Genomic DNA, 23,415 nt, shown 5'->3' with positions numbered 1-23,415 from the left:
TATACTAGATGACAAAGTTTATTAAATTTCAAGCTGAAACAGAATATCTGGAATTAAATACAGTATATTAACTTCACAAATATGTATTCATAGAAAAAGGAACAGCGTCACAGCAACATTCATCGCTTTCCTCACTGCCTGTTAACTCAAGTCCTTGAATTAGTGGGTAAAACCCCCAAATTTTTCCAGTCTTAACTGATCTCGGAACAACCATTCTTCCTTTTCCAGAACTGGGACTTTGTTCTATCATCTTCTGATCACTACTGACTTCTGTGGACAGGAAATAACAACGCAGATCTTCAGTAACAGGTAACTCCCTGAAATAAGTAAACCTGCTTCTTTTATTGACACAAATGTCCCAGAACACTGGCTACCATCTGGGCTACAGCCACCACATCATCAGCTGCTAGCAGCAACAAAAAGATTGGCTGTCCTATCATACAAGTTTTGGAAAGTACTGAGGAGACTGGAAGTTAATATTTTAACATTCATTTTTCCCGCACATGAAGTGTTTCAGGTACAGCACAGCTGCTGATGTAGTAACTGGGAATGTCTACAGCTGCAGCGACCTTTAATACAAACCCCAAGACGAATCCCGTGAGGGGCCATGGGCACAAACTGAAACACAGAGGGTTGGGGCTGAATGTCAGGAAATGCCTCTTTCCGATCAGGGTGACTGGGCACTGGCACAGGCTGCCCATGGAGGCTCCATCCTGGGAGATACTCAAAAGCCAGCATGGTCCTGGGCAACCAGCTCTGGGTGGTCTTCCCTGAGCAGGGGAGCTAGAACAGATGACCTCCAGAGGTCCCTTCCAACCTCACCCGTTCCGTGGTTCTGTGATCCAAAACAAACATACCAAACCCACCACATAACTCTCTTGCACTGCTACACACTCACAGTAATGTTAAACCTAAGGCGCATAAGGTGACAGCAACGTAAAGTGCCCCGTCCTCCAGCATGACCACTGGTAAAGATTTCACTTTATCGGCAGAAGCAGTCACGGCATCTGGACTGAAGCAGCAGGCTCAAATCACATCAAATGATGTCCTAAGCATTAAAGTAACACTGGAAACATTAAAAACACATAGGGTGAAAGGATTAAGCAGAACAAAGGGAATGCTTTTGTTAAAACACAGAACATCAGTGGAGAAAAAATAATGCATCTACCTTAATAAGAAACATTCTGACAATTCTGTCATGCTCAAGAATCAAGATGAGTCATTCTGCTAGTCAGAAAAAAATAGGTGTGCTTCTTATGGTGTGTGCAAAGTAAAACAACTACACACCAATAAACCAACAGGCAAGTGCAACGTGCTTGACATCCATTTAATAGACTTAGAATTTACATTCAGACTGAAATAAACACATTTTCACATCTGAACTGTGGGATGAGAAACTATAGATGCACTATGTAAACAAAATGATTTCCGGAGCTTTTTTCCCAGCATTTTGTTCAAATCAGGTAATTTTTGGTTAAAATATCACGGTACTCCTGTACTGCCCTGCCAAGGGGATCCTGGTCAACGTGGATACTTTTTGAAGATCCATCAGAAGATACCATGGGAGAAGCTCCAGCAGATTCAGCTTCAAATTCAGCAGTGGCTAGGGAGAAGAGAAACAACATTCCGGTGTTGCTTTTACACTAGACAGGGCCAAATCAGTCACTATAAAAACATTATGGATAACTGGAGAGACTATAATCCAGAAAGAGATTTAAAAACTTCCAAGGGGACATAACAATCAAAGGGCTAGGCACAAAGGAAGAAACAATCTTTTTCCACATTTTCCTACCAGTCAACAGTATTTCTAAAGCCAGTGAAAGAAATTCTATAGGCTACACATTGAACATCTTCAGGGAACCCACAAATGACTCCTGCTTACACCAGTGCTAAACTGAGCCCCCCTGCAGACCTCTTGAACCTCAAGTATCGGTTTTCCTTGAATGTTCAAAGCAGTGATTTATTGGAACTCTACTCCTAAAAACCAGCTTCTGCCTTCTCTGTGACAAACTTTAAAAGAATCTGCCGCTGAAAATGCAAACACCTTTGCAAGGCAGTCAGGCCAGGACAAGTCTCCTAGCCTGGCACTTTCTTTGAGGGGCGTCTTTGTAACTCACTCTGGCAAAACCCTCTTTCCTCCACAAAAACACATACTCAATGAAAGCAAGCCCACCTTTACTGTTCTTCTCCAGCCACATTTTTCAGACAAGGTCCTGAAACCAAACACACTCTATGACACCTAGCAGATGCACAATCAGGTTCAAAATGCACACGGATGAAATGCAACGGCTTTGTGTCCATTCAGACACATGGAAAAAGCTGTGAAGCTACAGCTGAACACTCTCTGTATTACCAAAAGCATGCAGGAACAGAAGGAAATTCTCGCAGGGGCTACCTGCTTTGAAATAGCACCAGTCACTGCAAAGCAAAGCAGTGACTCTGGAGGAACAACTACCATGAAATAGGTGGAATTCCTCTTTCGACACCTGGCCTCATATTATAGAGCACGTTTCATGCTATATGTTAAAAGCATTCAACTCATCTTATGTTTGCCTAAGTGCTACTAAATGATTTTTTCCCAAAGAAAGGGTATCTTTCATCACTGATTATATTCTTCTTGCTTATTCAAAAAAGACTGCAACATGTAAGCTACAAATACAAGCAATGAATAAGAAACAGCAAAAATCCAGACCCAACAGCAGAGAATGTGCACGGTATGATTTAGCGCGGAATGCAACTGATGCACATGGAAGAAGCAGTGATGGCTGAAGTCTATAAACATCTTCTCTCAGGGCTTCTTTTATGTTTGATGTTTGTGCTCAAGGATTCACTCTAGAAAAACGCGACTTCAGCTTAAGCCAAGTGCCACCCGTGTAGAGGAAGTGGGTTAGTTTTCTCTGCACTTGTTTTTTTTCAGGCAACTGCATAACATTCTACACAATCTTTTGGTAAGCAGGAAGTTTTCACATTCAAGTCTAAACTGGAAAGCTAGCAGAAAAACCTCCCTGTGCTTAGCACAGGAACTTGACAGCTTTCAAGCCATTACGTTCAAGAGTAGGAACACTCTTCTTTTTCCTTAAAAATGCCCCTAACATAGTGACACATTACCTTGTTTAAGTTCTTTAGTGATTTTTTCATCTAGTTCCTGCCGCACCTAGAATTATACAGAAAATACAGTTAATATTTTAACAGTTACATTTTTCTAATATTAAACTTCTAAAACATTCTTAAAATCCACACATAATGAGCTAAAAACTAAAAATATAATTCCAAAGAGAGACATCTTGGTTTGGGGTTTGATTTTTACTGAAGAGAAACTTTTGGTCAGTCGGACTGTAGCTGCCTCATTGCTCAGCAACGTTAACAAAACTTGTAACTCACCAGCTGGATTATTACTGGGCATTTAACAAAATACACAGGAAGAAAGCAAGAAAGCCTAACGCAGTTATTGCAGTGAAGGTATGGCTGAAGTTTATCATCAAACACATGAACAGAATGTCAGCTACATGCCGAGATATGTACAAATGCTACCCACAGGGACAAATCAGCCAGCTGAGGGTGGCTTCTGCAACTTCACAGAGAGAAGAGCTGCACCAGCAGCTGCTGCAGGATTGACATACACCATTTGTATAGAAAAAAGCGTGTGCCAATATTCTTCTTTTCTCCACCTTAAGATGGGAAATTGAAAGAGCTCCTACAGATGATGCCAAAACTTCTTTATTGTTATTGCAAATACCATGACACACATTTATAAAAATATAAAAGCACACACAATTTTTTTCTTGCAAACTGTGTACTAAGAAAAGATAACCACAGCTACAGCTTCTACACAGTGAGTGCTACGGGGTTTATTATGTAGCTGGAATCAGCCTGGATCACTACAAAGGAGCACTTATGCCTCTTCTCCCCTAGAAAGTGGGTATTGTTACCAATTAAGTTATTCTCACTTATGATTCTGCCTTCAGAAGCCTTCACAAGAAGGAATCACATCTCTTAATTTAAGAGTCACAGTCCAAGCGCTATATGCTGTTGTTTACATTTGATGGTACTTGCTGCTCCTACATTTTTTCCATCAAATTTGTGACACGCAGGAGTGAATTTCAAAACACATATCATACAGCTTCCAGGGCTACGATGGCCATGAAGATGCTGCAGGGCTTGGACCTTGTGAGCTATATGGAGAGGCTGAGAGCTGCAACTGTTTCTTTACTGGAGAACAGGAAAGCTCAGGGGGACCTTATCTATGTGTATAAATACCTGGTGGGGGGAGTACAGAAGATGGAGCCAGACTCTTCTCAGCGGTGCCAAGCAAAAGAACAAGAGGAATAGGCACAAATCCAGATAGAGGAAATTTTAACATAAGGATTTTTATAATTATTATTTTTTAAAAAATTGTAAGCATGGACAGCCACTGGAACAAGTTGCCCAGAAAAGGTTGTGGAGTGTCCATCCCTGGGAGATGTGTAACACCTGGCTGACAGAACAGTGAGAAACCTGCTACGGCTGACCCTGCTTTGAGCAGGGGTGAGGTCGGACTAGATCATCGCTAGAGGCCCCTTTCCACCCTCACTCCTTCTGTGACTCTCTTGATTTTAGTACTGAATTCCTGGGGGAAGGAGCATTTATTTTATGAAATGAGCAGACCCACCTAGCAGCATAACAACAACAAGAAGAACGGAAACACTGCACAGGGTACTCAACAGGACAGAGAGAGCAAGAGCCTCAGGAAGGAAACCACTCTGCTTACCCTCACAAGAGGAGCAGTAACAGGCAGTAACTGCAAGGGTCAAAGGAGCGGGGCTGTAAACCAGCGAAGCGGAGGGAAGGGTGCTCTCTCTCCAGGAACACAGGGAAAGCTGGGACCAAATTCACCGGATCCTGCAGGAGAAGCACCCCTCTGTGATACTTCATTGAAATACTCTGTGCCAACAGAGCTGCATGAACAATGGAAAAGGACCCCCCAAATCTCTAATTGTTTTCCAGCAGGTACAAGGAGAAGCAAAATCCTGGGGAGAAAGGACCCCCTAACACCTGAGACGAAACACAGGTAACAGAGAAAAGCAGGAAAACTAATGCCTAGACCAAAATACGGCCCAAACCCAGGACCAAGCCCAAGCAAAGTAGCAGTAGTTAGTGGTGTTAGAAGAAACCACTTTCCCTGGTTTCCTGAGTCTTCACAATGACTAGAAGGTCCACAGGACTCTCCGCAACATGTACGAATCAATCAAGAGAAGAAAAAGGTCTTGTTTTCCTCTTATTCATTCCATCAATGTCTTTGTGATTCTCATCCATGTCTGAGGGAAGAGAAATAGGTGGAAATAAAGCCAACACACTGATTTCTGAAAAGGGAATGAATGAAGAGCCAGGCAAAATACACCTCCGAGGACCTTAACTTGCCTCCACTTTTCTCCTTCCCCCCAAACCCCTGGGAAAGGCATCACAGCTGAGTGTCCCAAACCTCCTGAGCAGGTACTTCTCACCTCACTGCACATCTCTTCAGGCGGTAACACACCAGGTGTTCATTTGCAGCAGGCACCTTCTCAACAGTTCTTTTTCAGAAAGTGGTGTTGACTTACTACTTATCCACACAGGCTGCTTTAGCACAGAGTAAGCTGGATCCTGTAAGACTCCATGAAATGATGCTCCGAGTCTGGAGTACCAGTACTGTTCTGAAGTTGAGTTCCTAGACACAACTGCTGCGACCACCAAGAACTTTTTGTATATCAGAAGTGGCAAGGAGGGTAAACCAGCCTACTCCTAGAGCTCAAAGTTTCATTATAACAGATTAAATCCATAGACTATCATCTCACAGATGGTTAACTACCACAGAAGCCATTGCATTACAAATACATAAAGCGGAGAAGTCCCCTGCAGCAGTCATTCTTTCACTTGGACAAACTAAAGTTCAAAATATGCGCAGTGTTAGGAAAATGTGAATACATCAGTAAGTTTTAATCAGAACCTAACAGCATAAACAGACAACATTTCCAGTATAAAATACCACCCAACATTAAACAATGCTGGCTGCAAACCTTGCCATGTATCTGGCTGCAGAGAAGAGAGACGGGCAGATTTTTGATGAAGGAGCTGAAGAAGAAAGAAGAACGGCCTTAAGTTCACAGGTCTTCAGTGAGAAACAAGAACGCGGCCTACACATAAACGAAGCAAGTAAAAAAGCTAACAACAAAGACTGCTACGAGAGTGCAGAAAGCCAAATGAGAAACGGAACAGAAATTGAAAGATGAAGTAGGAAGCAGACATTTCCCTTCCCACATTAAACTGGTTTCATTTATCCACTGATTCACCCTGGTTGCAGAGTTCACTGTTCTTGTCTGTCAAGACACCCATGTTCATTTTCACCAGCCTTTGGCACAGCTGTTAGGATTTAAGCTTGACATTTGTTAAACCTAACAACAGGACTCCAGTCCCAAAACCTCCTTGCAGCACTTGCAGGAGACATTCCTTGCCTTAGGACTAAGGGAGCAGGTCTGAAATACTGAATTGCTAGTTGCTACGGTCACTGTCTAATGACATGCACAGAATTTGACGAGTACTTGGTAATTTATTCCACATTACTGAAGCTCTAATAAAAATAAAAACCACCAAAAAAACCTGAAGAGGTTTGCATGGGATTGGGATTCTGATTCTACTGGTTAATAAGCTTGTGCCAATATGAACTTTTTTGTATTTTTAAAGATCCTTTTGCACTTCAAGGTTATTAATTCCTGTAGCGTATATATTTGATAAAGGGGAAGGGGCTATACTGTAATGGAACACATTTCTTTATGCTTTTTTAAGAATAACATGCTCGTTTTTTGCTGAACTTGCGACATGACCATCTTCAACATGTACGGCTCAATGTGTAATCACTGATAGTCATGCCTCATGTTTAGGAAAACGGTGCAATCTTTCAAGCCTTTAAAGTTAAGTCTAAAGGAGAAACTGTGTCCACTTGCTAGTGGAGCACTCCTTCCTCTTGTCAGCATCATTTACCAGTGTTTTTTCCAACAGCTGCAGGACCAATGAATGAATACCATCATTTTGAATAATAGCAGTGTGAACTATTTTCACCTCTTTGCCCCTGAAGCTATTTCAAAGCTTCTGCGAAAAGGAAATTTACACAAACATCTTCCTCTTCAGAATGGCTGGCACGTTCTCTACTTCCAATAGCCTTTCTCACCTTGAGAAAGCTACTACAAGGAACACCAAATCTGCAGAGAGCTTTGACTAAAAAAAAGAAGCCCCAAAGGACTGCCTGAGGCACACTGCAATTTCAGCTTCTTAACTCCCTGTCATTTAGAGCTTCAGTGGCAGAAACATTTGTCATCTCCAGCCAGGGCAGCACTGCGCATCCTGAATTTAAAGGCAAGGCAAATTCTGTAGAAGGGAACCAGGTTAGTGGGAAAACAAAGCTGAGGCATAACTGAAGTAAACAGTGAAGTGAAGAAAAGGCTTAGAGTCAGAGAAATTCTTCTGTTTTGAAACAGTCTGGTGAACAGACAGAATACTAGGCAGCACAACCAGCAAAGCATTTCAAAATAGACTAACACTATAATCTCTGATTTCTTCCCTCATGCTCCAACTTGCCTCCTGAATGGCACGGGACCCCTGTGGAAATGACAGCACAGACCGTGCACCCGGTAATTTTGAATTTGGAAACCGATTGAGATTTGCCACCCATTATTGTATGCAGAGGGATACATGCAGGTTTTCCCCTTTTGTTACTTCCTGACTTCAAAGTCTTATGTTCCAATTCAATCCTCTTTTCTCAGATGCATGCTATGCACGTGACATACTGCACCCGACTGAGAACAATTAAGCCCACAGTTCTAAGTGAAATACTCACTTAGATGCACGTCCTCTAGCAACTACTGCACCTCTGAGAGCTCAGTTCCTTTCTTCTGAAGGACTCCAGAGAAGATCAGGTGTTAAGACTTCCCTGAATACACTGAATGTCAGGTGACTTGAGGCTACAAGCAGTGCCACTACAATTAGTCTCAGTTGTTCCCTAACTGGTGATTACAGGAAGAAATATCATAAAAAGATGTGCAGCTGGATTTAGTAACAGGGAGGTTATTCTTTCTTTCCTGTTTCTTCTTCAAAAAAAGAAACCACAACTGTTAAACCCTTTTCTTTTAAACTAGGACAGCTTTTTTCCTAGAAGTGGGATGGTTTCCTCCTTTGCCTTTTTCTTCTTGTAACATCTCACTCCCATCTCTCTCTCTCTCATTTTCCCTTGCCCCCTGTCCCTCTTGTTCCCTTGTCCTGGCTTTCTCCTTACTTCAGTTTTGCAGTGGATCCCTGAATTTCGCCTCCTTTCTGCTGCTTGCGTGCAGAATAATCCCTGCAGGTGGTACAGTACTAATTGCCTCCCATGTTCTTTAGGTAGTGTTATGTCCACCCCTCTGACACAAAAACCATATTCACAACGATACAGAAAAGTTCATCTCTTAACTGCCGTTGCTACGCATTACCTACACACTGCTTTGTCTATTTTTGGTTTGTGTTTGGTTTGGTTTTTTCTTTTTCTTAAACCAGGTGCAGTATGTAGACACGTCATTTTAAATGGATTCTTTCCAATGTAGGTGGGACCACTGAACCAGGGTAAGGCTTAAAAGTGACCAAATGCTTCTCACATTCATTCAACAACAGAATGTGCGAGGGACAGACACTGACTGAACAGGCAAGCTTGCCCATGCCTCAGTCCTATGCTAGGTGGGAAACTGATTACAACTACTGACATCTGTTTCCAAGTCTCATGATATCACGTTTACCATTCTGTGAGGGATGTGCTATCATGCTGACTGCTAATTACAGGGCATATTTTGACCAGAGGTATTGCAGAGGTTGCAGCTTTTTACCAAATTAGAAAGCTCTGTAGACTTCCTGAGGAGCAGTTACATATAACACCACATAGCAGGACCCACAAAATCAAATGCCTCCTAGGCATAGCACACGTCCTGCACTCAAGTGAGAAGTTATGTGTCCTGTTCATACCATCCTATTTTTTAAGCATCCCTTTGTTGCTATTGTACTAAAACAAGTTCCAGTGAAGAAACTGCTAGCATGAACATCAGTGAAGGAGGAAAAGGTGTCTCAAACAAAGATGTCAGATGGGATTTTGCACTCATCATAAAGTTAGCTGTTTTAAAAAAGGTCATCCACAGAATGGCTTGGGTTGGAAGGGACCTTAAAGATCATCCAGTTCCAACCCCCCTGCCATGGGCAGGGACACCTTCCACTAGACCGGGTTGCTCCAAGCCCCACCCAGCCTGGCCTTGAGCACTGCCAGGGATGGGGCATCCGCATTAAATTTTACTGAAGAGCTTCTTTGGCAGCTTCCTATGCCACAGTATTCTTCATCACAGTTTCTCTTGCAAAAGAGAACTTGCAAAAAAACCCCTGTTACGCAGTTCATTTAGAACTCAGTATTTTTTGGTCTTTGAGCGCTTCTGGAAATTTTATAACCTTAATGACCAGAAGTCTTCATTTCTACCACCTAGTTGTATACTGGTTTGATGAGCAATTTGGTTTAGCATATTAGAGCATATGGTTTGGAACTATAAATGGATTCTATCTTTAGACTGAAAAGCACAACCTTGCTTACAGATACTCTTCAACACTAGTTGAGAACAGTATTTAAAAACGCTTACCTTAGCCACATAGGCTTCAACTCTGTTTCTTGATGGTAACGTATTCACGGTCGGGGTTAGGAAGCTTCCTCCTAGATTTAGACTTCTATTCAGTGTCGGATTGTTGCTAATATGTCCCAGTTCAGTTGAATACAGAACTGGACCACTGACAGCGCTGCTTGCAATTAAAGGTTTGCTTCTATGGCACTCCTGAAGGAGCTTAGCGTTGGCTTCTGCTAGTCTCTCATTAGCTCTGAAACATTCAGAAGCATACAAAGAATTATCTTTGGTAATAACACTTCCGCAAAGTTACCCTCCAGGTCTTTGACTATTGTTTGACTTCTGAAAGTGGAAGGGATTAAGAGAGGCCAAAAAAAAATCTCCATAATTTGATCTGAGGTTTTTTGAAGAGCCTATTTCTAGGTAGCCACACTACCTGCAAGAAGCAGCAAGAGTTAACCAATACTTTGGACTTCTCAGCATTAAGGCCTCAAAGCAGTCTGTGCACACCGTGTGTTTACACAGCTCTTCCTGAAAGGTACATCACCTGCATAAGAACTCTGGGCTACCCTTCCTTTCCCAAAGAAAGCTGAAACCTATGACATGCGGCTAAAATGGAAGCCAAAAGATTTTTGTTGCTGCTTCACAGCACCAAATGCCGCTCTCTGAAGGGCCTATCCTTATTCAAGCATTAAAGGACATGAAATTATCTTTTCTGCCATACTTAGAATAAGAAGAGGAGATTAGAGACTGGCAAAAAGGCTGCCTGTTAAAACAAACTCAACTTCAAAAATATCCTATTAATGCCCATGATCGGTGGTGTTACTGCTGGAACACTGAAGAGAAATGAAGATAGTTCCAATGAACAGGGGGGAGCCTTAAGGTACTTTCATCACAAATATGCTATCTTATGCATAATGCTGACCAGATGTAGAAAAGGTATTTAACGAAGAAAACTGCTTGAGGAAAAAGTAGTAACTTATTATCACCCCAAAAATGCATGGACTTACCCTTCCAGTTTATTTCCTAGGCATCTTCCATTTTTAACTTCCTCCAGATACAGGTCTTTGTACTTTTCCACTTCTGCCTGTACAGATTCTTTTTGAAAAATACTGTCTCGTTGGGTATTTTTTATCCTGTCCAATTCACGTTCGAGGTCTCCAATTCTCTGTTCTAGCTGGTTTGTCAGCAAAGCATGACGACTGGCTCTGATTTGTTCTAATCTGTCCTGGGAGGCTGCCTGCATGTGAAGTAGATACACACTTTCAACCACCGCAAAGAAAAAGAGAACTCTCCTCGCCAGTCAATTGCACGTACCCAATTTCAAGGGCCCAACTCTATTCAGCGAGGCAACTGTGCCTCCTCACTACCATCAGCGACCAGGGCAGAACCCTGGAACTACCACACTAAATAATTCTTTTCATTCAGAAAGAACCCCCATCTTAGCACTATTACTCGTCAAAGCTACTGATGGAAGAACACTATCTCTGTAAGACAGGGCATAGCATTCCTCAAAGAAATTATGGAGATGCCGCACCCCCAACCCCCACCCTGCAGCTTTGGTGGCTTCTTTTCTGAGCGTTGCCCCTTATGCAATGACTAAGGAAGATGTGTATGCCTGGCTGTGACAACGCTAAGTTGCAATACCCATTCAAGGATAAACAATGAGAACAGGACCAGTGCACAGTGATACCCCTCCAAGAACTGCAAAATGAAAATCTACCTTGGCAAGTTTTTGATTCAGGGCCTGCAGGCACACTGCACACACATGAAAGCATCTTGCCCAACCATATTCCCTTCTCCCACTGCCCTTCAGGAAAAACAGAAGTACAGTGTAATACATGGAATCAGGCACCACCCCCCGCCCCTAAAAATGACAACCAAAACAAAAGTATGTAACAGACACACATAAGAAATTAACTTACCTGCAAAATCAGATTGAGTTCTTGAAGTTTTTGTCTTATTTCTCGTGCAGCTCGTTCTTCCACCTCTCTTTTGTATAGTTCTATTTGGCTGCGATCCACCATGTTAAGTTTCCATATGGTGTTTGAGATTAGCCACCTCTTCTTTCAGCTGGCTTTTGCTCTTATCCAGTTTTTTATGTTTCCCACGCATGGTGGACAACTCCTCTCGCAAACATGATTTTGTGCTTCTAGCTGCATGCCTTTTTAGACTCTATCTCCAGCTGCTGGGAAAGTTCATCAACCTGTAGACAGGAAAGGGGAAAAAAACAGGGAACTCAGAGGGATCTAAAATTAGTCAAATCTGTGAAAATTGGTAAAGGAGTTGGCCATCAAGACTATTTATCATCTGCCGATTCAGTGTTAAAACAAAAGTGAAACCAGGCTCTTCTTTTAAAACAAGAACAGCTTTCACATAATTTCTGACAGCATTCCTCAGGTTCCCATCCTTCCTCAGTTCTGCAGTGGGTCACAGACCAAGAGGTACCAAACCAGCGGCATTACACCCGCAAGGCTAGGCTGAAAAGCACTAGGGCTATTCTTCTGCGAGATGTTCATACGATCATAGGAAATCAAACACACCCATACCCAGTTACATCACAGCCACATTCTGGTTTCATCAGAAAAAAAACCATGTGTCATGCTTCAGAGGAATTGTCACATGCTGTCACACGGTCAAAGCTTTGTCACAGAACTGACAAGGCAAGAAACGGATACCCTTTTCTTCCATTACGCTAAAAGATCTGGAAGTAGTAGTTCAGAACACCGCTTTTGCAGCAGTGGTGGCAGAAGACAGTCTCTTTAGGTCAAAGCTACAGTTTGTTTTCAAAAGATTTCCAGGAAATATCAGACTTCCCATAGGTCCCAATGGTCAACTACAGCTCTATCCCCTTCTTTCCCCCTCCAGAAACATCCATTGTCTATACTTATTAACCATAAAACATGATATCCCATCATCTTTTATTTTTAAAAAAGTGGGGGAAACCACCAGAGTCAACACTTGAAAGTCTCTAAGATACGTAGAAACGTTACACTTATTTAAAATTGCCCAAACGTAATTCCATTCCCTGTCATTCAAAATAACTCTTCCAACAGGAACACAAATATGCTGCTAACCTGTGAACTAAAAATGAGCCACTGTCAAGGCAGTTGACTCGTTCTACAATAATATCTTCTAAAAAGGAGCATAACTTTGAAACACAGCTATCTCAGTAATGAGCGGAGAAGCAGCTAAAAGGTTACATGCTACCGAACAGCCAGAGCAACCTCAAAAGCATTTGTGGGTCTCCAAGACCAGGAAAGACGGACTGAGTCAGCTACTAGTAAGCAACAAGTTACAGGGTTTTTTCCGCATCACCTCACACTGCATTGTGCCCTGGGAAGCAAAGACACCATTCCGAAAAGCAAACCCCCAACTGCCTCCTGCTCAACTCGTGCCTGAGACAGGCTTCAGGGGGTGACCTTGGGCAAGGCCAACTGCACAGAGCTGTTCCGAGTGATGGTGGCGTTACTCCCCTCTCTTCCGAGAGGGAGTGCATCCGTCGGAGCCCGACGATGCTGCCACGGCCGCAAGCTGCAGCCAGGCCTGGGCTGGGCCTTCACTGCTCCCAGTCCTGACCCTCACCCATGGACGTGACGTCCCAGTAGGACTGCAGACCTGCCCATCCCTTGGACCGGCCTGGTGATCTGCACTCTTGGAGCACTCTGCTTACTGTCCCCAGAACTCTTCTGCTCTTCTTGGTGAGGGCCTGTGGGGCTGATCCCTGGCCTGTGTGGTCACAGACCCTGCCAGCCTTGCTGTGGCTCTTGCTTTGCCCTTCCTCTGCACGACAGCCTACCCCTGACGTGCCCTCGCAGATACTGCTGTGTACGTAACACTTCCATCTTTACCCCTAAGAGCTACATCAGTATTACCGTCGCCTACTACTGTAACAGTAGAAGGAACATCAAAAAAAAGTCAAATCAATTCCAAAATACAGTCAAGAAAAGAAAGTCAACAATATGAAAAGAAGTATAAAGAAAGAACAAAGGTTTCACAAGAAAAAACACCACAATAACCCAAACAAAGCAAAGCTCACCTTTGTTCTTAATCTGCCAACTTCATTGACCATTTCAGAATACCTGTTCTTCACTTCTCCCTGCAAATTAAGCCGAGACAGTCCCCCTCTCTCCTCATACACCCTTAGTTTCTTCGTAGCTCTGCTCAGCAGCCTCTTCAACCTGCACAGCAAACTAGTCATGAAAACAATGAAGCAAAGGAACAAAACTGGACTTTTTCACATACTCTCATGTAAACAGCACAGACACAGCTTGCTTTATCTTTAACGTACTTGACACACCAGGAATTACCAGGAAAAACCAGTATTCCTGTGCCACATACGCTTGGAGAGTCCAGATTTCACCTGAAAAGAGGAATGAAAGACTCCCTTTTTCCCAGGAGAACTGCAGGGCAACCTGCACCTGCAGTTGTTTTGGCAGCTATTGAAAACTAGGGGCTGGTGTACAGAAGTACCTTGCAAGAACTAACACGAGGCTGGCATCTGCTCACAGTTAGGTACACCTATTTTTACACTAAAGTTTAATAAAACATGACTTCTGTGCAGGGATACCTCTTCACTACGCTAAAAAGCCGTACCTCTTACAGTCTTTCTGCAGCGGAGGTTTATCTTCTTTTCTTGGGCCAGACGTAGTTCAACTGGGCGTTTCAACTCTACCAGCTTCTTCACTTCCTTTCTTTCACTCTCGCACTTTCAAAAGAGAAAAGAAAGATGTATCACACAAACAGAGCACAGGAAAAATACCTACGTACAGTCTGTGCATCTAGCGCTCTCCACAGAGAAGCTGCCGGACGTCTCTATCTGTTAGCCACGTTCCACAGAATGACATGGGACGGAATTCCTGAGGATATTCCATACATCACTTCAGGTTTCACATCAAACAGACCAATATGTAACTACAGAAACAGATGCCCTCGCTGAAGCAAAGGCCATCCTCTTCTAGACATAACAGGTGGAAAAGATGCTGGAGAACACTTTTGGCAGTGCCTCTGCTCATAGTAGGGATTACTGCGGCGAATGAAGCGACGGGACGCAGCTTGCTGCAAGCAAATGTCAATTTATGGTACAGAAGCACGCGTTTTTATACACTTTCAGAAGCTGCGCGTTTTAAACAGATTGGTTCTTGAAGCTAAGCCTTGCATACTAGGCAACCCCTGATTGGTGGTTAACTACCAGCAATTAACAGCAAGGTGTTGCCTTTCCTTGGCGCCATCCTTGGCGCCATCCGTCTCCCACTCCCCTGTGCTCTGCAAACATGCCCCATCATGTTAATAGTTGTCTAGACAAGCTCGAGCACATTCCCCTCAGCTAACTGATTGCCGCGCATGGTCCTAGTTTGCAGCCCGCTCCTGCATCTCCCCCTTCCTGTTGCACAAAAGAACCCCTGAAACCGAGCAAAAACAAGGCACAAGTAATAGAACAAATAAAAAACCAACTAAGACATATTATCAATGTCAAAATAACCCACTGTCTTTGTTCCGTACAGTTTTACAATTTCCCCTTTTTGTTTTTGAACAGCTAGTACCAGGTTTGCCATTGTAAGAAACTATGGACTAGGGTATTGTTTATTAAGATTGATGTTAAGCCCAATGTAAAGATTAGGCAACAAAAGATAAGATAACCGCCAGGTGTCCAGGATGCCGCTTGTGCATATGAATGAAGGGTCAACACCTCCACTACTTCATGAACACGAAAGTAAAAAAAAGGTATAAAAAGGGACTGTTTGAACTGCTCAGGACGGCAGTTGGCGGAGCGCAGACTCCCCTGTCGTCCAGCGCTGTTTTTGCTCATATTCTACTTGCTATAATTAATAAAAATTTTAATTGGATTATGATCTATTGTGGTCTCAATTTATAACACCATGTTCTGCAGGGCCCTTGCAAACATGACAGCAACCAAGGTAATAGCAAACAAACAATACTGCCAATTGAGTGAATGGATGCCAAAAAGGCTGAAATTTTCTCAGATTTTGATAACATGTTGCTTCAATGGGGTGCCTAAAATCCATGCAGCACATACCATCAAAATCCTCACAGCCATGTCCTTGAACCAACAACAAAAAGCAGTGGCAATTTTGGCTCACATTCTTAACTGCCTACCAAACAAGGTGATTTAACTCTTGAATGCTTTCCCTGCTGTTACTCTGGATAAGAGAAGAACCGCTGCGACACGTTCCCATCATAGCCTCCTACTCCATTAGCATCTACAGAGAGACAGTTATCGACAAAGTGTTTAAACAATATCAGCTTCTTTTGGATTAACATTATACATAGGTGGAAGGGCACACCAAACAAGAACTGCACCAGTCAAAAAGTTCGAAACATCCCATGCCTTCTCTGAACATACCTCTGGGGTCATTCCCTTCATTCCCTCTCTTTTTTATGCAAAGAGAAACACTTTTACCATAACAGAGAAGCCCCTATTTACATCTCTGAGCCCTGACACAAACCGCAGCTGTATGCTCCACCAGGCTCAGGGCAGGAATCATTCATGTAGTTACATAGCTATATATCTCTACAAGCGTGCAGACACCTATTTTTCACTAGATAACCATGTTTATCTTTCCTAGTCTCCTTCACAATACCCAGCTGTTCTCTCATCTCTTGTTAGGTCAAATATTCTCCAGCTTCCTCTCCTATATCTCTCTTCAGACATTCTCTATCCTCCTCTTTTTTGATTGTTAATTGCGACAAGGCAAAGGTTGTGTGTAGCTGGGTGACCATGACCTGATTTATGTTACAATCAACTAAACACTGAATACAGGAAAAAAAAAAAAAAGGTATGGGAGACATAAGGCAAACATCAATAAGGTGGTTAAAGGTAATTATAATAAATCCTGTAATACTTTTGAGTCATGGCCCAAAGTTTCCCAGCCGTGAGAAGAGACCAAAGGCATCCCGCCCCTGGCTCTGTTGCAGATCTTTGTTTTAAGGCTTTTGAGTTTTGTATACTTTTGTAAATTAATTCACAGTGGTCACTCAGATTCACGTAACACATCCTATCAAAGTCTTCACACTTGTGTCCCTGTGCTAATAATAAAAATCAATAGCAACTCGGTTCTGTAGCAACATATGATGGACAGAATCAACATCTGTTAATAAGCCAGAAAAAAAAGAACAGTATTTGTAGTATTACTTTGTTTAGCAAGCTAGCAGCCTAATTTACTAACCAAGTTAAGAGCGTGTACTATTCTTAGAGAAAAGATTAGAGAAGCAAAAGTCTGTTATGCTGCATTCCAGAACTCAGCCTGAGAATTACAGTCTGCTGTGAGTTCTGCGTTACAATCATTTGACACATGTTGGGGTTGCGATTGTGAAAGTTGCCCGTTTACAGTTTTCATTGACATTATCACAGCTCGTTGTTTTAAAAGCAACCCTTGAGCTTCCTGATGTTCGACTTGTTGCAAAATATTCTGAAGCCAATCAATCAAGTTAGTATTAAAGTTAGTGACTCTCTAGGACCCTGCAAGACTGTGGCAAGACTCCCCGCATCCTGACTGCTTTAATAGCCATCTCATTCATTTGCAAACAGTTGTCCCTGGGATACCTTGCCTGAGTCACAGAATCGGCACAGTTAATTGCTCCAGCTAACTGCTCATAGTTAACAGCAATTCCCGGATTAAGGTTTTCAGTCAAGGCCACTACACATAGCTCACAAAAATCAGATAACCACATCATATACTGTATCAGTTAGTACCATACAAAGCAATAACTTCCAATCATGCAGTGTGAGTGTATAAGGCTCTGCCATCACTTCAAGAAGGGACATAGCAAATGTATTATGAATCCTCCCTTCCCACACTGCTTTGCTTAACCCTTTAACAGCCTCGTATTGCACAGGCTGCCACTCTGCAGGTTGATTTGTCTGACAAAATACTGAACATGCCCTAGCGACTCCCAAAACCCATCACTGAAGTGTTTCCCACTTGCATTCCTGCCACCAATCCCTCAGACTCCCTTTCATCCTCCCCAAAAATACAATCAATGCATCAGGAGAGATGAGGGGGTGGGGAAAAGGTCTAGCTCCTTTTCCAGATCTATAGGACCTGGATCAAAAGGTTTATCAGTGTCAATAAAATCATTGTCCGAGTTGTCCTGTTCCCGTGCTTGGTCCTGTGTTGTGAGGGTCGCTGCAACCAGTGACAGAAGCTTTGGGGGCAGAGGAGGTGTGGACAGAATCGCCATCGCTGACCGTGTCTTGAGAAGAGTCGCGCTGTCAGTGGAATTTACAGCTTCCTCTGGTTTAGCACCGTTAGTAGATTCGTCCACACTTGGCAAAGAGTAGTCAGAATTTGCCACCAAGATGTTAAATGCATTCCCGACATGGAGTTCCCCTCCGCGGCAGCATCATACAATTGGCTGCTGTATGTACACACTTTCATTCTTTCCAAGTCTCTAAAGTTTCTTGGCTGCTCACCTGTCTCGATGAATACAGGTGTTATCCTCAGGGTTTAGGTTGTCCGCCTGGTCCAGACAGCAAGACGATCGTTCAGCCAAGCCGTCTCCTCCGGAACGCAGCCCTCTTCCACGAGCTGTCTTTTTTCCGTCCTTATTCTTCCAAGGCTTCGGAACACCACCATAGGGGTCACCATTTGAGGAGACTGAGGCACGGACTCTCTGATCTGACTAGAAGACCCTCTATGAGTCCATATACGTCTCTTTCTGGGGACAAAGCCTGATTCCCCGTTACGGATTTCCCACAGCTCACCTCTCAACTCCGGAGGGATTTCAGGCCGGCTCCTGCTTCCTTTCAGCAGATCATTCAAAGTTCTGTGGGATTCGCTGCATGTCGCTCAGATAGGCGATTTGAGAGCCCTTCACGTTAGATCCTTAAACGCATCACGTCGGGGTCACCAATTTGCAGCGAATGAAGAGACGGGACGCAGCTTGCTGCAAGCAAATGTCAATTTATTGTACAGAAGCACGCGTTTTTATACACTTTCAGAAGCTGCGCATTTTAAACAGATTGGTTCTTGAAGCTAAGCCTTGCATACTAGGCAATCCCTGATTGGTGGTTAACTACCAGCAATTAACAGCAAGGTGTTACCTTTCCTTGGCGCCATCCTTGGCGCCATCCGTCTCCCACTCCCCTGTGCTCTGCAAACATGCCCCATCCTGTTAATTGTTGTCTAGACAAGCTCGAGCACATTCCCCTCAGCTAACTGATTGCCACGCATGGTCCTAGTCTCCAGCCCGCTCCTGCAGATTACGTAGGTATGCACTTCATGGGAGAACATCGATCCATCCAAAGCTTTCATGGGATCTTCCACCAAGCAGCAGGCAGGGGCTTGTGGAGGAATCTGATCTTTTGGAGTTCTTCAACATTTTATTCCCCTCGGCCATTACCTCCACCTCTTCTGTGTGGGCATTTACTTAGCCACATGCTGGTTTTCCTCCTCTTGCTCTTGGTGTTTTCTCAGCCACACCAGAGGAGAGCCGGCAGCTGTTTTGACTTTGTACTTCCATCTTCCCTCTACAGAAAAGGAGAAAAGGGGAAGGCTGTCCCTTGGCAACTGGCAGGCGCTGCTTGTTTCCCAAGCACTCGTTCATTTACCCAGCATTCCTTCAGTATGTTTTCCTGCAAGGCTTTTAAGCTCCCGCTACGCTGAAAACATACAGCAGCTCCTCCATACACGCACTGGAAACATCAAGCATTTTAAACCTGCCCAGAAACCAAGGTGTCAGAAGATGACGACACAAAATCCAAGGAAGAACTGGGAACTGTGGCCTTGCTCGATGTGCTCAGCTGATACCAAACCACACTGGGAACTCTTCCCAACAGAGCCACTACAGAACTTGCACAAAGATACCCATCTAGCTTTGATTGGCTTCCTCCATGACCCCCAAACGATAAGGTACTCGCAGCCTGAATGGCAGGGATAACAGAAAACAATGATATGTAAGAACCTGACCAGAAGGTGCATGGTTCTCCTGGGTATTGGCTCGGTGCCCGGAGAATTTTCTGGGCTCACCTGTTGCAACAGTTCAGCCTTCTCCTCGTCCAGCTGAGCAACGCGCTCTTCAAGGTGGGATCTTGACTTCAAGTGCTCCTCCCACGTGCTGTGCAAGTCCTTGGATGTCAGAGCCAGCGTGTTCTGCTTCTGCGTCTGTGAAAGCAACCGTGGCAGAAGAAAAAGTAAGGTGGCCGGAAAAGACAAGAGCGCAGGAGAATGCAGTAACTTACACAGAAACAGGCCTAACTCTCCTCCACCCATCCAAGACCTATGGCCAAGGTTGATGTGGAGTGTAAAACACACCTTAGGAACCATAACCAAGAACAGCAGCTGGAGCTGGTGGGAAGAAGGAATACTCCAGAAGCGACAGGATGAGGTTACAACTTTGGGGGGCAAGATGACGTGTCCACGCACACACAAAATCACCCTACAGCTTTCCTGCAAAGCTCCTCTGGTTCCCTCTATACTTCAGTTTTCGTAAGAACACTGCAAAAGGTGGTGCAAAAGGACAACATTCGCTCCTACTTTCAACAGCTACACTCAGATTTATTCATATAGTTACAGACATTAAGTACCTTAGTTTTCAACTTTTTTTCCAAATCCTTTTGCAAGCACAGCGTGTCTTCCTCCAGGTCACTGTGGTAGCGTGTAGTAACTTCAAGCGAAGCTTCTGGCATAGATTGCTTTTTAGGTGCATCAGCAAGCTCCTGCTGCAGTTGTCCAAACATGCCCTAACGAAACAGTTAAATTAGCATGAAGAAAGTTCTAAGAACATGAAATACACCTTTAACTTATTTTGTTATACAATTAGACCTGTCTAGATTGAACCCAAAAGTATGAAATTTTGCCTGCCACCAGCAGGCATCTGCATGGATGATGACCTCTCGTCATCTTTCTCAGGCTGAGCACCTTTGACTATCAGCAGCTGTTCATGAGGATTTCTGTTTCCTAACACATAAAAAAGGCTCAGGTATTGTTCTTCCTTGAACAATACACAGGAACACACTGCAATCGGGTATTTTTTTCCTAACAAAACCCAAAGAAATCTGTTGTGATCTAAGAGCCACAGTTTGACTGCAAATATTACTCTGGTGACTGAAGGCAGGACTTTGTGTTAGATTGTTCTTTCTTCTGTTTCTTCACTATACAAATACAATTAAACGAATACAAATATCTGAAAGCTCCTTTGAGATACACTTTAAGGGTATGTTGAATCACATCCTCTTGTCTTCTTACTCAGCTCGTTTTAGAAGTACTGATAGATTAGGTTTACAAAAATCTGGATAGCTCATATATATATATATAGCTATATACATATACACACACACACTCTCTCACATGATCTTCAAAAGGAACCCATTATTTTGGCAGTAAGAATACAAAGCAAGTCACAGTTTACAATGATTGACAGTACTGCTGGAGCGTGGCTACACATCATAAAAGAGAAAGCTTAAGCTCACCATCTGACATGAACTTTGAGGAACAGGCAGGCCCCTCAGAACCCTCAAAACACATACAGAAATCAACAGCTGGACATTACTAATACTCTTCAATCTTGATAGCAGCTTACAGAGAACCTATTTTTTCCCCTCTATAGAAGCTTCATATAAATCTATCGCCAACCACTTCACTTCTCTGTATCTTCATTTCTCAGCCCTCATGTATTGGATGGTTCCTCCTTTTATACCACTCTCATTCATGTCATCAGTGCAATACTTAGATCAAAACCATCAAATACTTAAGACTATTCTATAGGGCATAACATGGACTAAGGAAAATAGATGAAAAAAAGTTCTAGAGAAGAATCACCTTTCTTGATCAAAGCTTAGACTTGGATACCTTTTTTCTGTTCTCTGCTTAGATCTGAGGACTAATATCCCCGTTGCCAAAACTTTCCGCAATTCCGAGAGAAACATAACAAACCAGAACAAATCAGTATTCTTTGGTCCCATGCATATAACTTACACCGGATACATTGTAGGAACAAACTAATTTCAAGAATGGACAAACTTTAAATTGTTCTTTCTACGCATATACTTTACCTGTCTTTCTACTACGTCAGTCTCATATTTAAAGACTTGTTCCCTTAAATCAGTACACTTGGCATCTAAATCCTTGTTTCGCTCTTCTATTAGATAAACTTGCTTTTCTGTATCAGCTCTAAGTTTGTTGAAAATGTCATTAAACCGGTCCTGCCCATAATCCACTATTTTTTCTTTCATGATCCTCTTGTTCTGCATCTCTTCCCATTGCTGATGGAGTAAAAAGGTTTTCACTCTGGAGCTGGGCCAATCGCTCCTGCAAGGACTCCTGTTTTATTACAAGTTTGCTTACTGGATCTTTCTCAAGTTGTCGAGCATGATCACATTCCTTTGCCCGACACTGGCCTTGACTTAATCCTTTTTTGTCATTTCTAAAAGCAAAGCTTTTTCTCTGAGCATTTGCTTCAACTGGTGAAGCTCATTTTCTAGCCTATTAGCTTTGCTTTTAGCTTTACACAGCTGCAGAGACAAGCTCTTGTTGGTTTCTTGCACGTCAGAGAGGTCACGATGGAGCTCGACTTGCAAGCAAAGGCATTCATCACGTTCTCTGGGAAATCTTCGTTCAGCATTGCTTTTTGATGACAAATGAAGTTCAAGTTCTTGAACTGCAGTGTTCAGGGAGGAACGAAATGATTCAATTTCTGTCTCTAGTCTGTCCTTGCTTTTGTTTGTCTGCTCAAGTTTGGAAGTCAGCACTGCAGATTCTGTCTTTAGTAAGTCCAGCTCCGCGTTGAACTGAAAAAACATTTGTCTTAATGCTTCCTTGTTCAGTTTAAGTTCCTTTCTGAGAGCTTCATTTTTTTCTTTCAAGGTCTCATTTTCCTTTAAATATTTTCCTTGTTCCTCCTGGTGCCTAAGTCTTACTTGAGTGAGTTCTAGCCTTAGCATAGCAATCTTATCTTGTAGTAACTGATTCTTGTACAACAGATCCTGTTCTCTATCAGTGCTGGATTCCTGAATGACAGGGAAAATGAGTAAAGAGCCAATTGGGAAATGAATCTACAAAAAACCTGCAGCAATAAACTGCATTTTAACATTTCGAGTACTAAAGCATGACTTCAAAGATGAAGTTTCAGGCAATAAGCTACTCTGTGAACCCATGCACATGTACAATGTACGTACACAACGGAAGTGCAACATATCCTTAAAACCTAAATGAACATCCCAAATATACAGTTACGGTTTTTTCCCCCCTTAAACCAGCAACCAAAGCTTTTAAAATGACAGCGCCTTCTTGTATGTGCATGCCTTTCTAATACTGCCTTTAAGGTTGAATTAGTTGTGCTACAGATCTGGTAAAAACAAGGCCAGAAAGGGTATTTTCCTTCTCAAATGTCTTCTGAACACTTATCCTTTTGTATTACTGAAAGTTAGCTATAAAACTCAATCACCCCCGGAATGCAATAGTCCTGTATATTTCCTCTTTATTGTATGTATAACTTTTTTCCACTTAAACACATTCACCCTACATTTATTGGGCAGCACAGCCAAGAACAAAAAGGCTTCCAGGCACTGCACATTCTTTAGGAAATTCAGTAAACTCTTTTCAAGATCTTTTTTAATACAGTGTTTATGGTTGCTTTTTCTCCTCCAGTTACTCTAACTCTTACAGAGAGTTGATTCATTGCTGATATTCGATCATAAAATTTTAGTATGTGAGGTGGAAAAGAAAGGCATACTTGAAGTAAGTTCAATAAGGGAATAACTAATTTAAAAAAAAAAAGCAATGGAAACACAAACACTGTCAAACAACTTTCTTCCTGGTCAACC

General features: G+C 42.8%; 1 protein-coding gene across 1 annotated transcript; it reads right to left on the bottom strand.

The window, feature by feature from the left end:
- On the bottom strand, positions 1 to 22,533 carry LOC129737504 (ankyrin repeat domain-containing protein 26-like). The gene is given in 16 exon segments (XM_055728325.1): positions 1 to 1,603; positions 3,109 to 3,154; positions 9,654 to 9,885; positions 10,643 to 10,872; positions 11,558 to 11,662; positions 11,664 to 11,770; positions 11,773 to 11,796; positions 11,799 to 11,838; positions 13,672 to 13,813; positions 14,229 to 14,250; positions 14,253 to 14,337; positions 19,622 to 19,756; positions 20,179 to 20,334; positions 21,646 to 21,867; positions 21,869 to 21,999; positions 22,002 to 22,533. Coding segments are annotated over 16 exon segments (2,358 nt in total). The 3' UTR covers positions 1 to 1,454.
- Between the last annotated feature and the right edge of the window lie 882 nt (positions 22,534 to 23,415).

Source organism: Falco cherrug, chromosome 16 (genome assembly GCF_023634085.1).
Source record: "Falco cherrug isolate bFalChe1 chromosome 16, bFalChe1.pri, whole genome shotgun sequence".
In the NCBI taxonomy this organism is placed as follows: Eukaryota; Metazoa; Chordata; class Aves; order Falconiformes; family Falconidae; genus Falco; species Falco cherrug.
The sequence above is the reverse complement of the archived record's forward strand: the minus strand, read 5'-3'. Positions and strand labels throughout refer to the sequence as shown.